The sequence below is a fragment of the Aquarana catesbeiana genome, linkage group LG06 (genome assembly GCF_042186555.1).
Source record: "Aquarana catesbeiana isolate 2022-GZ linkage group LG06, ASM4218655v1, whole genome shotgun sequence".
Taxonomy (NCBI): domain Eukaryota; kingdom Metazoa; phylum Chordata; class Amphibia; order Anura; family Ranidae; genus Aquarana; species Aquarana catesbeiana.
Window position 1 is genome coordinate 30027420 of NC_133329.1, and position 16568 is coordinate 30043987.

General features: G+C 43.9%; 1 protein-coding gene across 1 annotated transcript in view; it reads right to left on the reverse strand.

Moving 5' to 3' along the window:
* The window catches only part of LOC141148253 (serine protease 33-like), a 79311-nt gene extending 66148 nt beyond the window's left edge, over nt 1-13163 (reverse strand). The window contains exon 1 of the mRNA XM_073635519.1: nt 12999-13163. Coding sequence (XP_073491620.1) covers nt 12999-13035 — 37 coding nt within the window. The 5' untranslated portion in view covers nt 13036-13163. The remainder of the gene's footprint in view (nt 1-12998) is intronic.
* Between the last annotated feature and the right edge of the window lie 3405 nt (nt 13164-16568).

Sequence of the window (16568 nt, forward strand, 5' to 3'; positions counted from 1 at the left end):
AAGAGCCGTCTTGCCGCCATACATACAGTGTTAATTTTAGTCTTAGGACTAAAATGGCATTTTAGTTTTAGTCCCATTTTAGTCTTCTGCAATTTTGTTTAGTTTTAGTCGAATTTAGTCAACTAAATCTCCAGTACATTTTAGTCGACTAAAATGTCCTACGTTTTAGTCGACTAAAATCTCCAGTAGATTTCAGTAATTGCAATTTAGTTTTAGTCGCAATCTTTAGACTAAAATGGCATTTTAGTTTTAGTCTCATTTTAGTCTTTTGATTAAAATGGCTTTTAGTTTTAATCGTATTTTAGTCATCTCAATTGTTTTTGTTTTAGTTTTAGTCGTATTTTAGACGACTAAAATAGTATTCATTTAGTCGACTAAAATGTTTCAGTTGTTTTAGTCGACTAAATTAACACTGCATATATATGTGTTATACGGTCTGCAAGCAGTTAATAGTTGATAAAAACAGACATAATAAAACATTAATAATAATAACAACAGAAAACCAAATACACAAAACATCAGTAAATTTGTAAATGCCAGGCTAAGCCATAAGGTTTAACCACTGTTTGATTGGCAGAAACCCCCCCACAGAAATCACAAGCGGAACCTGGGCAAGATCTCTCCCCGGTGGTGAATGTGAGAGTATGTATTCAGAATCTTGAAGATAAATTAAAATAGGGCAGATCCATCAAGCAGGACACCCCTGCATATAGGATAAAGTACCAACCAGTAAACCAAGGCTTATTCAATCTCACTGAAAGGAGAGTGCAGACCACATCCACCCCCAGAGTGGGATCTTGCCCGGGTTCTGCGTTTGATTTCAGTGTGGGTTCTTCCTGCCATACTTGCCTGCCACACCGCGAAACATGAAGAGGATCATAATATGGTTGACATTTGTGTTCCCTTGTACTGTACCTCGCCCCAGGATGGGGTGTATCAGATCTATACCTATACAGTTGCCAAGAGAAATACTCTCAATGAGTGTAGAGGCCGATCTTTTAATAATGTATTTGTGATTGTTAGCTTGATTAGTGTTAAAAAAATTATATTTTGGAATACATTTTTGTATGTGTTTATGGGCTACTGAGAAAGTCCATGTATGTTTTTTTTCTTCAATTAGATCTTTAGTGATAGGACGTGGTACCCCCTGTCCTTCTGGTCTTTTGATTTGGTGCTAGCCCAAGCTTTGGAAGTTGGAAAGTCTGGGGTGGACACTGGAGAAACCATGAGGATAGCGACTGAAGAAATGTCCTAAGCTGGATCATGAAGATCTTGATGATTCTGTGTGTAGGGTGATGCCGTAACTCCACTAAACCAACATGTTTTGGGGTCCACGCCCCTTCATTAGTGTGGAGGAGGAGAGGTACTGTACTGTGAGCTTTTACACCAATTCAAATGGAATAGAAAAATGGCGCCCAAATGTGTTGGGCGGCATCAATAAATCAGTACGAGGGATTCCTTAGAACGAGACAGAAGGACTGAATAGGCTGGCTGAGATGTTAAGCTTGTCACCGTGCCAGGTGTAGGCATTGAGCTGTGAAATACACAACAGATAACACACAGGCTTTTGTTGGTACAGTATATATAGATAAGCCTTTTCCAGCTTCCCTTTGTTGTATTTACACAGCAATTAGCTTTGGCTTATAAATGTCTCCAGTTACCTGTGATGTGCAGATCATTATCTGGCTTTCCTATGTCTCACTTCAAGGTTTTTACCATGTTTACTCAGCATTATCAGCTGTAAGCTGTCATTGAGCTGTTGACCATTTGACAACTTTTTACATTCAAAACTGTGACAAGCTTGAAATACCAGCCAGCCTATAATAACTCTATTTGTTTTATATTATTGTACTTGTATATATCTTGTTAAAGAGCTTTTATTAGGTTTACATACAGGGGCGGATCCAGAGTCTCGGGAGGTTCACTGCCAGAAAATAAGGTGTTACTTACAGAACTGTGTTTAATGTATCATACAGCCCTGATTGGACAGAGGGGGAGCCAATCAGCGATCATCAGCCAATCATCACTCCCCACAGAGATAGAAGGGTGGTCTGCCTATGTAAACAAGACAAGAAATAAACAGAGTGATCCTGTGTTCCTAGGGACACACTAAGGGCACTTGCACACTGGGTTGTTGGGGGCGTCGGCGATAAAGCGATATTTTTAGCGGGGCTTTATTGTTGTTTTAGCGGTGCTTTTCGTCCGCTAGCAGGGCGCTGCAGCGGGGTGTATCCGGCGCTTCGGCGGCCCTGCCGGCGCTGTAGGAGCGGTGTATGCACCTCTCCTACAGCGCCTCAAAGATGCTGCTTGCAGGACTTTTTTTGGCGTCCTGCCACTCGGGCTTTCACATTGGCGTAAGAGGAGAGGCGTTTTACAGGCGATTTGCAGACGCTATTTTTAGCGATATAGCGCCTGTAAAGCGACTCAGTGTGAAAGGGGTCTTAACCCTTCAATCGCACTTGATGTTAACCCCTTTTGTGCCAGTGTCATTAGTACAATAACAGTGCATATTTTTTTAGCACTGATCACTGTATTAGTGTCACTGATCCTCAAAAAGTGTTTTTGCTGGGATCCAAATGTTTTTTTTTTTTTCAGCATGATCACATCACATGCAAGAAAGTTCAACATTTCAGAGCCACACCAGGACCCCTTTGTCAGGCATGTGATGCTTGACGAAGGGATCCTGCATGACTCAGAAACATTCCACTTTCTTGCTTGTGATGTGATCATGCTAAAAAAAAAAAAAAAAACATTTGGTCTGAAGATCTGAGGTGTGCTGGCAAATATATTCTCTATAGGGGCTGCATGGACACAACCTCTGCTCCTAATTTGGCATCTATGTGGGTCCAGGTGATGGCCCCCCGAATGAACGTCATCTGCATGGGTAAACACAGCCCTCGCATAGATGTGAACGAGATCTATTACACCACTGTCGGGTATTTCTGGTCGCTTTTCTGTGGCCAGGGAAGAAGCTAACGGAGCATGATCTGTGCTCCATTATCTTCAGTGAAGGCCAGTTGAGACTTCAGGGGTCTAAAAGATGCCTGACGGCTCAATAAAAATAATTTGCCAGAGCAAAATAATATATCAGACATTTTTGTCTCATATGCGATAAAAAATAAAATTTAGTGAAAAATAAAAAAAATGCCTTAAAAAAAAAAAAAAAAAAAACGAAACACCCAGACACCTATAACCCCACCAACAATTTTAGGCTCCGCTGACCCCCACATACACACATAAGTGTGAGGGGCACCTATGCACAAAAGGAAGAAAGAGAATTGTGCTACACTTTCCATATTGTGCTCACATCAGGGGCTTCTACACAGGAGGTGTCTATACACAAAAACATTGATTGTTACATATTGGAGCACATGCCAGAGTGAGACACGTGCTTTATATCCCGCTGGAGTGAAAGCAATCATTTTAGGGTCATTTTTGATCGTTAACTCTAAACTAATGACTCGTAGGGGCTTTTAAAGCATCACCCATGGACAATTTAGGGTACCAAATATTTTACACAATTTTAAGGCTTAACATGTTGGGTATTTACTCACCACAAACTTTTATATTTGACCAAAAATGCGGAAATACAGTATATCAGAATTCTGTGGCATAAAACTACCTTTAATGTATTTTTACGAAACTTTTATTGCTTGAGAAACCATTAACATAATATCATGAGATACAAAAAAAAATTGGAACTGCCACCCTTTTATTGTTCTGCATCTCTGCTTTCAGAAAATATGTGTTGGGGGATTTTACATAATCTTCAGGCATAAAAATGCTTTTTTTAAACCCGTGTCATAAAGAAACACAAGTATAAATCTGGCAGTGAAAAAGGTTCAATGGTTCCTGAGGGTTACAGAAGCCTATTTTCAACTATCCTAGACCTGTTTTTTTTTTACAAAAAATTGAATCTCATTACCAGCATTTTTTAACCACTTCAATACAGGGCACTTATACACCTTCCTGCCCACGCCAATTTTCAGCTTTCAGCGCTGTCGCAATTTGAATGACAAACAAACAAAACACATTTTTTATCATTTTGTTCCCACAAATAGAGCTTTCTTTTGGTGGTATTTGATCACCTCTGCGATTTTTATTTTTTGTGCAACGAATAAAAAAAGACCCAAAATTTAGAAAAAAAAAAAGTTTTTATTTGTATCTGTTAAAAATTTTTGTAAATAAGTATGTTTTCTTCTTCAATGATGGGCACTGATATGGCTGTACTGACGGGCACTGATAAGGCGGCACCAATGGGCACCGATGAGGTGGCACCAATGAGGTGGCACTGATAAGCACTGATGATGGGCACTGATAGGCAGCACTGATGGGCACTGATAGGTGGCACTGGTATGCGGCACTAATGGGTACTTATGGGTGGCAATGATGGGTACTTATGGGTGGCACGGATAGGCACTGATGGTCACTGATAGGTGGGCACTGATGGGCACGGATGGGCACTGATAGGTGGCACTAAGGAACACTGATGAGTGGCACTGATTACACTGGTGGGTGGCATTGCTGGGCATCACTGTTTTTGTTAGTACTATAATGGTGCCAGCCAGTGCCCATTTGTGGGCACTGATTGGCATATGTTGGGCATATTTTGGCACATGTGGATGGCCATGGGGGATGTACCTGGCCATCCACATGTTGAAGGGTTCCCTGGTGGTCCTGACGGCTTCCCTGGTGGTCCAGTGTGGGCATCCGAGGGGGGGCTGCGCTGATAGACAATCAGCGTAACCCCCCCTGTCAGGAGAGCAGCCGATCGGCTCTCCTCTACTCGCATCTGTCAGATGAGAGTGAGGAAAAGGCGATCAATGGATCTTCCTGTTTACAACGTGATCATCCGTGATTGGACACGGCTGATCACATGGTAAAGAGCCTCCGTCGGAGGCTCTTTACCGAGATCGGTGTAGCGGTGTGTCAGACTGACACACCGCACCACCGATTGCCGCGATGCACAGGCGCGTGGCAGCTGTTATCCTGCTGGACATCATATGACGCCCAGTCAGGATAACTGAACCACCACCCGGCCGTCATTTTGCTATAGGCCTGGTGGGAAGTGGTTAATGTATTTTTTTGGAAAGCAAAAAAAAGTCAACAGTACACAAAGGCAATCAAATACATGCACACATAAACAGGACACAAAAAAAGAACACCAAATGAAATTAGCTACATGACTCTAAATATGGCATAGCTGTATATATTTTGAAAAGAAGAGGGAAACGTGCCAATGAAGCATATTTCATAGTTACAATTTGCTATAGTAGGGGAAAAAAAATTCTGTCCTGATTCCCCCAAGAGGCAATCGGATTTTCTCTGGATCAACTATTTCACCCAAGAAGCCCAAAAATTTAAATTACAATTTCACAAATAACTAAATCAGTTTTGCTGAAATGACTCCACTTACCCCTACTAGGAAGTGACTGTGCTTTATTGTGCCTGTCCTATAATGTCAGAATTGGTTCAGGAGGATTTTGTGATATATTTCCTAATATACAGACCGGCCACTGGGTGGAAACTTTACAAAGCTGTATATAAAACAAATATAAAAATTTACAAGCAAACTAAAATCCAAAAGTCACGTATACGTTGACTTTCACACAACGATGTCCTGGGTCTAAGCCAAAGACAACTCTCCCTTGGGCACCTTTGCTGCAAATGTCATCTGTTTTTTTTTTTTTTTTTTTTAACCTACTTTTTTTTTTTTAACTACATAATCACCTGACCCTACCCAATATAAGAAACACAGACTTCACTTCATATTAGCATTGAGAATGACCAGAAATCAGGGAATGGTCAGTATGTTAGTGTGGCTCCTCTGGGTACGCCCTGTGCTCTAGCTGCACTGGGATCTGGGTAAGCAGCTGTCTATTGTCATAAAAAACTTTTTCTCCCCTTTTCCATTTAATTGTATTATTTATATTGAATCTTATATTTATATGTGACCTTATTGTCATTGACTGTGTGTCCATTTGCAGATGTATTTCCTGCTGAAGCGGTGCACCCCGCGAAACTAGTTGAAGTACTATGTTTGACCAAGTCACCTTTGTTTTAACTTTATTGCTTTGCTTTTTGTATTATTAAAACTTTTTGTAAAATTTTACGACTGTTTACATATTCAATTTGTATGTTTTCTATACTGTACCGACATAGTCCACTTGCTCCCTTGCCCTTGGTGAACCTTGATAGGGGACCAGGTTCCCAAAAAACCTCTATTCCACTAAAATCTTGGATGATGGTACATACCGTTATTAATCTTTATACCTATGGTTTTCTACAGAGGCCGCCCTCTTTGTTGTAATGACCCCTAAGTGAAAATGTCCTAATTGGGCCCAAAGTGTCAATATTTTGTGTGCCCACCATTATTTTCCAGCACTGCCTTAACCTTCTTGGGCATGGAGGTCACCAGAGCTTCACAGGTTGCCACTGGAGTCCTCTTCCACTCCTCCATGATGACATCACGGAGCTGGTGGATGTTAGAGACCTTGCACTCCTCCACCTTCCATTTGAGGATGCCCCACAGATGCTCAATAGGGTTTAGGTCTGGAGACATGCTTGGCCAGCCCATCACCTTTACCCTTAGCTTCTTTAACAAGGCAGTGGTCATCTTGGAGGTGTGTTTGGGGTCGTTATGTTGAAATACTGCCCTGCGGTCCAGTCTCTGAAGGGAGGAGATCATGCTCTGCTTCAGTATGTCACAGTACATGTTGGCATTCATGGTTCCCTCAATGATCTGTAGCTCCCCAGTGTCGGCAGCACTCATGCAGCCCCAGACCATGACACTCCCACCACAATGCTTGACTGTAGGCAACACACACTTGTCTTTGTACTCCTCACCTGGTTGCCGCCACACATGTTTGTCACCATCTGAACCAAATAAGTTTATCTTGGTCTTATCAGACCACAAGACATGGTTCCAGTAATCCATGTCCTTAGTCTGCTTGTCTTCAGCAAACTGTTTGCGGACTTTCTTGTGCATCATCTTTAGAAGAGGCTTCCTTCTGGAATGACAGCCATGCAGACCAATTTGATGCAGTGTGCGGCGTATGGTCTTAGCACTGACAGGCTGACCTCTTTAACCTCTGCAGCAATGCTGGCAGCACTCATATGTCTATTTCCCAAAGACAACCTCTGGATGTGACACTGAGCACGTGACCTCAACTTCTTTGGTCGACCATGGCGAGGCCTGTTCTGAGTGGAACCTGTCTTGTTAAACTGCTGTATGGTCTTGGTCACTGTGCTGTGTTTCAGGGTATTGGCAATCTTCTTATAGCCTAGGCCATCTTTATGTAGAGCAACAATTCTTACTTTCAGATCCCCAGAGAGTTCTTTGCCATGAGGTGCCATGTTGAACTTCCAGTGACCAGTATGAGAGAGTGAGAGCGATAACACCAAATTTAACACACCTGCTCCCCATTCACACCTGAGACCTTGTAACACTAATGAGTCACATAACACTGGGGAGGGAAAATGGCTAATTGGGCCCAATTTGGATATTTTCACTTAGGGGTGTACTGACTTTTGTTGCCAGCGGTTTAGACATTAATGGCTTTGTGTTGAGTTATTTTGAGGGGACAGCAAATTTACACTGTTATACAAGCTGTACACTCACTACATTACATTGTAGCAATGTGTCATTTCTTCAGTGTTGTCACATGAAAATATAGAATAAAATATTTACAAAAATGTGAGGGGTGTACTCACTTTTGTGAGATACTGTATGTTCACACTTTTTTTTATAGTATATCTGTATACTGTTTTTGGATTTATCTACTATCTTATTTACATTTTCTGCCTCTTGAGGGGTTTCCCCACGATTGCAAGTTAGCACCTCTAGAGTTTTTTTTATTTTTTTGCAGCGTAGCATCATTTTTTGTTACTTTTGTACTGCCGCGTGAGGATTTCTTTCCATTTTTAACCACTTGCTTACTGGGGCTATTTTTAATTTTCACCTGGGTTTGGGAAGCCTCCATGCAGCTTGCACATTGTGTGGTTTGCTCAGGGAACGCACCTGTGCACGCTATAGCTGACAGGTGCACAGAGACACACAGGATAACTAGGAGTGAATACATGGAGACAAAACAGGAATCTCTAGAAACATGTAGATGTGGACGGGGACACCAAGAACTAGAAATACACTGGAGGATACTTAACAGGAAACAGATTAGAAATACATCGGGGGACTCTGAATTAGACTGCAGACCAGACACAGGTAATGCTAACACATAGCGTAAAGGAATACACAGGTTATCACAGAGGGGCTAGAAGGCTGAAGGCTGGCAGAGGTGGACAAAGAAAACTGGAATGCTCAAAGGACACAACGTATGCAAGAAGAGACACAATGAAAGTCACAGGGGACAGGCTAGAAGACACTGTGGGTACAGAGGTCATACTAGGAGATGCTTACAAACAGACACTAGCAATACGATGGATACAGCCAGTGGCGGCCCGTCCATAGAGAGAGCATGGGCGCTGCCTCCCCTATCCATGCGCCCGACCCCTGATCTACATATCCGGGCCATGGTTTCCAATGTGGGGTGAGTGTTTTTTTGAAGCACCTGAATAGAGCCAGATGCTCTAATAGGCTTCAAAAAAGGGTGGCCTCAGAATGCAAAGCATTGCGCTCCAAGGCCACCCAGTTGTGTGACCATAGCAAATTAATTTTCGTTATTATCACACTAAAGTTCCTCCTCGCCAATCAAGAGACAGGTCTGTGAGACCTGTTTCCCGATTGGCCAAAGCATCAGGTGATCCCATTGGACGCCTAGTGCTTTGGCGGAAGAGGAGACACGGCAGAGGAAGCTGAAAGCTGGAGGAGCAGACACCGCAGCCACTGCTCGCACTTCAGGAGAGCAGGAGAGGACACCACAGTCCCGCCACACAAGCGGGTAAGTGACGGACCACCCACAGGCGGGGGTGTGTGCTGTTTCAGTGCCATGCCGGGGGTTGTTTGTTTGCCGCCCCCCCCAAAAGAAGAACCCACCACCTGCCACTATATACAGCTACAAAGTCACTAGGAAGATCATCGGGGGACTTCTCAGGAAACTAGGGCGGGAAGAAACACTGGGGGGGCACATTAGCAAATCTTTTCAGGAAGCCAGGGACATAAGGAAGAACTGGGGGTAAACTAGCAATCATTTACACTAGGGAATCTCCCCTACGAAACAAAGGGGCCACTTGGAATCTTCTTGTGGACCTGGCACTAGGAACACTAATGCCGCGTACACACGGTCGGACTTTTCGTCTACAAAAGTCCAACGGACGCTGACGGACTAAAGCTGGCTGGTAATCCGATCGTGTGTGGGCTTCTCCGGACTTTCAACGGACTTTTTTAGCCTCAAATCCGACGGACTTTAGATTTGAAACATGCTTCAAATCTTTACGTCGTAAGTACGACGGACCCCGAAATCCGCTCGTCTGTGTGCTAGTCCGACGGACAAAAACCCATGCTAGGGCAGCTATTGGCTACTGGCTATGAACTTCCTTATTTTAGTCCGGTGTACGTCATCACGTACGAATCCGTCGGACTTTTGTGTGGTCGTGTGTAGGCAAGTCCGTTCGTAAGAAAGTCTGCCGCAAGTCCGCCGAAGGTACGTCGGAAGTCTGTTGGACAGGCTGTCGGACTTTTGTAGACGAAAAGTCCGACCGTGTGTACGCGGCATAAGGCTCATTTGTTTTGAACTGCAGCCAATTCTCATGACATGTGAACCAAACCAGCTTTCTATGAACATATGTCCAGAACAGCCACAGTCTATTTCTAAAAAGAGTCCTGTATGATTTTCAGTCCAGTTAAGGTCCCAATTCATGTGTCATGCACTTTAAAAATTCTCACCTGAACAGGTAAACAAAACCACACCAGACTCCTTTGAAAAACCACAAGGAAATCGTGCCCAGACATATGTGAACTCAGCCTAATGCCCCGTACACACGGTCGGATTTTCCGACGGAAAATGTGTGATAGGACCTTGTTGTTGGAAATTCTGACCGTGTGTGGGCTCCATCACACATTTTCCATCGGATTTTCTGACACACAAAGTTTGAGAGCAGGATATAAAATTTTCCGACAACAAAATCCATTGTCGGAATTTCCGATTGTGTGTACACAAATCCGACGCACAAAGTGCCACGCATGCTCTGAATAAATTAAGAGACGAAAGCTATTGGCTACTGCCCCGTTTATAGTCCCGACCTACGTGTTTTACGTCACCGCGTTCAGAATGATCGGATTTTCCGACAACTTTGTGTGACCGTGTGTATGCAAGACAAGTTTGAGCCAACATCCGTCGGAAATAATCCATGGATTTTGTTGTCGGAATGTCCTATCAATGTCCGACCGTGTGTACGGGGCATAAGGCTACATTTTCACTTTTGTGACCCTAGAGTCTCCCAATTTAGAGTCCGACATTGATGCAGCTTTGAGTGCAGTTTTATCCAACTTTACAGTCTCTGCATCAAAGTTGCATCAAAAGTCACATCGAAGTAGTGCAGGAACCTTTTCAAAGTCGTTGCAACTTTAAGTCGCATAGATTGGAACAGGTGCCATTTAAATCAATGGGCTGTGACTTGTCATGCGACTTTATGTGTCCAAAGTTGCATGACAAGTCGCACTAGCCTAACTGTTGCTCAGGCAATGACTGAGGCAATAAGTCATGCCTAAATAGAAAGAGAGATGGCCTTGTAGGACTGGGTGTGTAGCTAATTGGAACAACAGCAGGTGGATAACCAGTCTTGAACACAAGTCTTGTGAGATAACAGGTAAAAGCAGAACCTTGCAAGTTAAAGCGGAGCTCCAGGCTCCTTCAGAAAAAAAATTAAAGGTCAGCCGCTACAAATACTGTAGTGGCTGACTTTTAATATTAGGTCACTTACCTGTCCACTAATCCAATCAGCTCCCAAGTGCTGCTGCCGCCATCTTGGCTAAGGGAAGGCAAGACTTCACTGCCACTTCCCTACTGTGCATGTGTGAAGCGTACTCTACTTTGTGAATGGCCCCGCCATTGGGGCCACAGCAAAATCAACCAGAAGTGGGAGCAGGTATCTGTCAAAACCAGTTACCTGCCCCCCCCCGAAAGGTGCCAAATGTGGCAGCAGAGGGGGAGGAGGCAGATAAGAGGAGCCTCCCCTTTTGGGTGGAGCTCCACTTTAAAGCTATGGAACTACATGTACAAACATGCCTGTTGGTCTTTTGGAATAGAGGAGACAGCAGCAAACGTGCAGATCTGTGACATGTACCCCATGTTCTGAGACTGAATAAAAATTTGGAATCTCTTCTCAGAAAAGTGCTTCCAAGAAATCCTAAAAAAATGTATAAAACCTTATGCAAGTTTATAAAGCTTTCCTCCTATTTTAATGTAAAGCAGAGTTCCAGCTGCAAATTTTTTTTTTTTTTTAAAGTCAGCAGCTACATGTACTTTAGCTGCTGACTTTTAATAAGAACACTTACCTGTTCAGGGAGGCGGTGATGTTGGCCCCCCTAAGCTGATTCGTCCACTGCCGCCATTCCAACTAAGGGAAACCAGCAATGGAGCCTTCAGGCTTCAAAACCGGTTCCCTACTGTGCATGCGCGAGTTGCGCAGCGCTTTGTGATTGGCTACCTCGTCTTCTGGGACACACACAGGTCCCAGAAGGCAGAGGGGGGGAGAAGGAGGGCTCGCCGCAGAAGAGGATGTGACAAACTGTTCTGCAGCTGCACTAGGACGGAAGTAAATTTATTCTTTCTAAAAAGATAGGCAACAAAAAATAATTAAAAATAGTTATCCAAAAAACGAGGGGTGGAGGGGTGGTCTTCAGTTTAAGTTCACCATGTAAAAGTGGGTGGAACTCCGCTTTAACATCCCCCCACGCAGCCTTTAAAGGGGTGTAATTTAAGCCTCGTACACACGGTTCGATTGTTGGCAGGGGATTGTCTGTTGACAGACTGTTGTCCTAAATTCTTACCGTTAGTACGCTCCTTTAGACAATTGTTTTCCAATTTTCGGCCAACAAATGTTGGATGGCAGGCTACTAAATTTTCGGCGGACAACGGCTCCACGTCTGATTTTCGGATGGTCAGTACACAAATCCGTCACACAAAAGTCGAAAGAAACACGCATGCTCAGAATCAATGCTCACCAAACACAAAAGTAGCAGAAGGTGCCCAAAGGGTGGAGCTCAAGAGCTGAAACTCCTCGTAGTAGGTCACTACGTTCGTGTTTGTGGCATGACAGTTGTGTACCTTTAGTATGCAAGACAAGATCCTGGCACACGCCCTTTTGACAAAAATCAGACGCTCGGTTGGCCAACAATCGTACCGTGTGTGCGAGACTTTAGAGTTCAGTGAAAATGACTTGTTTCTCTGAAATTTTCACTCTAGCGAAACACATTGGAGTCAATTTAAAATGTGAAGTTTAACTATCCTGTACATCTCCTTATGCCAAAAAAAAATACAAAACAACAATGTAAAAAAAAAAAACATTACAGAAGAGAGGCACAGTCTACATAAATGGAAAGAGTATTATCTTACTTTCTAGCAAGAATTATCTAAGCGGCTCAAGACACGAAATTGAGAGTTCCCACTTTGGAATAATATCATGAGCGAAATTGGTAATTCTATAGTAATTCAGTCTAGCTAAATCACTTTGTTCATCTCAAGTTACAATGATCTCCTGGATCTTCAAATCTTTTAAATAAAAGAAAGGAGTAGAATATCTTACCTTCCACCAACTTTTGCCTGAGCAGCTTAGTGGGACAAATTACAACTTCGGCAAAACTTCACCAACAGCAGAATCAGTAATTTTGCAGCAAAATTATTTTATCTGAAATCACTCCGCTCCCCCCTGATTACAATTATCTCAGGAATCTTCTGGTCAGCAAAACAGTTTACACAGAGCGTTCCCAGATATTAAATGGGCAGCTGTCTGTGGCCTCAATTTTCTTTGTTTAACTTTTTGTTTTTGGCAGCCCTCTGTGAGACCTTGGGTGAGTGCAGACGTTTAGGTGAGCTACTTACCTGTGGTTATTAGGATGAGTACGATCAGCGTTCCCATCCCGGCAGAGAGAAAGATATTCAGCAGATCTGTCTCTCTCTCTCTCTCTGATCTAGAAAGAGTGCAATTTTGTGTTCATGAATGTAAACCTTTTCAGCTTCCGCATTCTGCTTAATAATGTAGTTTGGATAGAAAAGCTCTGGTTTTCTTTCAGATAACGTCATTGTAGAATACATTTTTGGCTTGCACGCATCAGTAGGAGTGGCCCTCAGTCGTGCCTCCAGCCCCGCATTGACAATAACATTCCAGTTAGTCAAGTCTTGGTCTGGCATTCCACCTGCAACCTTTTTTCTGTGCTAGCTGACACATTGCACATCACTAACACGCCTCACTGAGGAAGGTGAGTGGGCCATGGATGTTATAGGTGGTCGTTGACAAATGGTTTCCTGATTATAAAGATAATTTTGAAAAAGTCTGTATTTAGACAATGAAATTTGAACAGGCAACTAGGGATCCCGGTAGATGACTTTAACCAAATATGGTTATGATGTCATGAAGGATCCCTGGCCTAGTGCCAGGATCTGTCATTTTGTAGGCAGGGGCGGTCTGCTTTCTCTACTGCAGGTGGTGCTCAACCGCAGCAACATTGCAGAGGGAAAGCAATTCAAGAGGCCTTCGGTCCTATACAGTTTCCTGGCTCACAGGGAGCAGCTATCCAATTGGATGCTGGAGCTCCATGTGACTCAGGCAGCCGTATTGGGTCAGGCAGAGTCTATTTAAGACTCTGGCTCCCAGGCTTGGCATGCATTTCACGTGTGGCTAGAGTAGGGACAGGTCACCAGTCTGACAATGAAAGTGCTTAGCGTCTTAGAAAGGTTCCAGAGAAGTAGGGAAAGTGCAGGGGCACACCATCCTATCTGGAAGCCTCCAGCCTTGGAAATGGACTGGCCAGGCAACATTCCACTCTTTGAGACAGATGCTGTTGACACACCTGAGGCCTACTTTTTCGGACACATCGCTGTTACATGCTGTGATTGTTTCCGGTTGGGTTGCCTTACCGCTGGGCCTGTTCTGTATTACCAAACTTCAGTTACAGTATATTCCTGTTTCTCTGCACTGGCACTCAGAGTGATTTCTGCCACGGCACCATGTTGTGCCCACTCACAGAGTGAAATGGGTTTTATTTGATGAGGGTTTACATTACTGGATGCTGTTAGAAAAACAAAGACAAAAATACTAGTTATGGACTCAACCAGTGGCGGCTGGTGCTGGAGGATTTTGGGGGGGCACAAGCGGGCCCCTCCAGGTCCGCACTCACCCTACTGATGGAGTCCTCCAGCGGTCACGGCTCCCCTGGTGCCCGGCACAGTGGCTTCTGTGTTGACCCGGTCTTTTTTCCTGGTTCTTGGACTTCAGCCTCCTGTCCTGATTGGCTGGGGCGAGAAGCCGGAAGAAGATGGCGAGTATTGATTGGCTGATTTGTAGCCAAATTATTAAACCAATCCAATTTTATTGTATAATAAAAACAAAACATTTAAAAGACAATGTTAAAAAGACCACCTCTATTTACTCTGAAAGAACATCTGTAGATGCCCTAAAGGGTAATCATTTACTAACTTTCTTGCATGGTTCCCCCTTCCCAATGTTGAAAGGCATGTGGCCTAGTATGGTACAGAAAGTGAAGGTGCACAATTACTATTGGGGAGCATAGAACAGGACACTCTCCTCTCTGCTATCTCATATCCACCTGGAAAAGGACTTCTTCATGTGAGCAAACAGACAAGGATGGCAGGGAGTTTGATGTGCTGAATGTGCAGTAGAGGGGATCCAAGGATATGATAGCAGGCAGTATGTGCAGGACAGGAGTGTAGAGGATATGACAGTGAGAAGTATATACAGGAGAGGAGTGTAGAGGGTATGACAGTGAGCAGTATATACGGGAGAGGAGTGTGGAGGGTATGACAGTGAGCAGTTTATACAGGAGAGGAGTGTGGAGGGTATGGCAGTGGGCAGTATATACAGGAGAGGAGTGTAGAGGGTATGACAATGGACAGTATATACAAGAGAGGAATGTGTATGGTATGACAGTGAGCAGTATATACAGGAGAGGAGTGTAGAGGGTATGGCAGTGGGCAGTATATACAGGAGAGGAGTGTAGAGGGTATGACAATGGACAGTATATACAAGAGAGGAATGTGGATGGTATGACAGTGGGCAGTATATACAGGAGAGGAGTGTAGAGGGTATGACAATGGACAGTATATACAAGAGAGGAATGTGGATGGTATGACAGTGAGCAGTATATACAGGAGAGGTGTGTGGAGGGTATGACAGTGAGCAGTATATACAGGAGAGGAGTGTGGAGGGTATGACAGTGAGCAGTTTATACAGGAGAGGAGTGTGGAGGGTATGACTGTGAGCAGTATATACAGGAGAGGAGTGTGGAGGGTATGACAGTGAGCAGTATATACAGGAAAGGTGTGTAGAGGGTATGACAGTGAGCAGTATATACAGGAGAGGAGTGTGGAGGGTATGACAGTGAGCAGTATATACAGGAAAGGTGTGTAGAGGGTATGACAGTGAGCAGTATATAGAGGAGTGGAGTGTGGAGGGTATGACAGTGGGCAGTATGTGCAGGACAGGAGTGTAGAGAATATGACAGTGAGCAGTATATACAGGAGGGAAGTGTAGAGGATATGACAGTGAACGTGTAGGCAGGTGCAGACTCCTGCAGAGGAAGAGAAAGCGATGAGGAACATGGTTCCTCTGTGGTTTCCTTAGTCACTGGCTCAGCAATACGATTGGATGCTGGTTGACCATGTGACTCTGGAGGCCAACTTAGGTGTGGCAGAATACCGACCGGCCACTGTATATATACGTCATTACTTTGAAGATGGATATCTCGGTAACGGCAGCAGCTGCTGCCACAACCGAGGTATCCATTTTTAGGGCAGTTCTGTACACGATAATGGTGGTCTCTGCAGTGGGTTTGCCGCGAGATCACCGTTATCGGCGGCGTGAGAGGTGCCACCCCCCCTGCCGCCGCTGTCCCGCGCCCTCCGCCACTTACCAGAGCCGTCGGTAGCGGCAGAGGCGATCGGGTCCTCTCACTTCTTAGGTATGGAGACGAGTGAGGCTAAGATGGCCCCCAACCTGTCTCCATACCATAAGTGACGCCCATTTGTCTTAAAGGCACAAATTTTTTTTGTGTCATTTTTTCAAACGACTTTTTTTTTTTTTTTTGCATTAAAGTGTAAATATGAGATCTGAGGACTTTTTGACCCCAGATCTCATATTTAAGAGGACCTGTCATGCTTTTTTCTATTACAAGGAATGTTTACATTCCTTGTAATAGGAATAAAAGTGACCCAAATTTAAAAAAAAAAAAAAAACAGTGAAAAAATAAAGTAAAATAAATAAGAAAAAAAAAAATTTTAAAAGCGCCCTGTCCCGACGAGCTTGCACACAGAAGCGAACACATACGTGGGTAGCGCCCGCATATGAAAACGGTGGTCAAACCACACATGTGAGGTGTCGCCGCGACCGGTAGTGCGAGAGAAATAATTCTAGCCCTAGACCTCCTCTGTAACGCA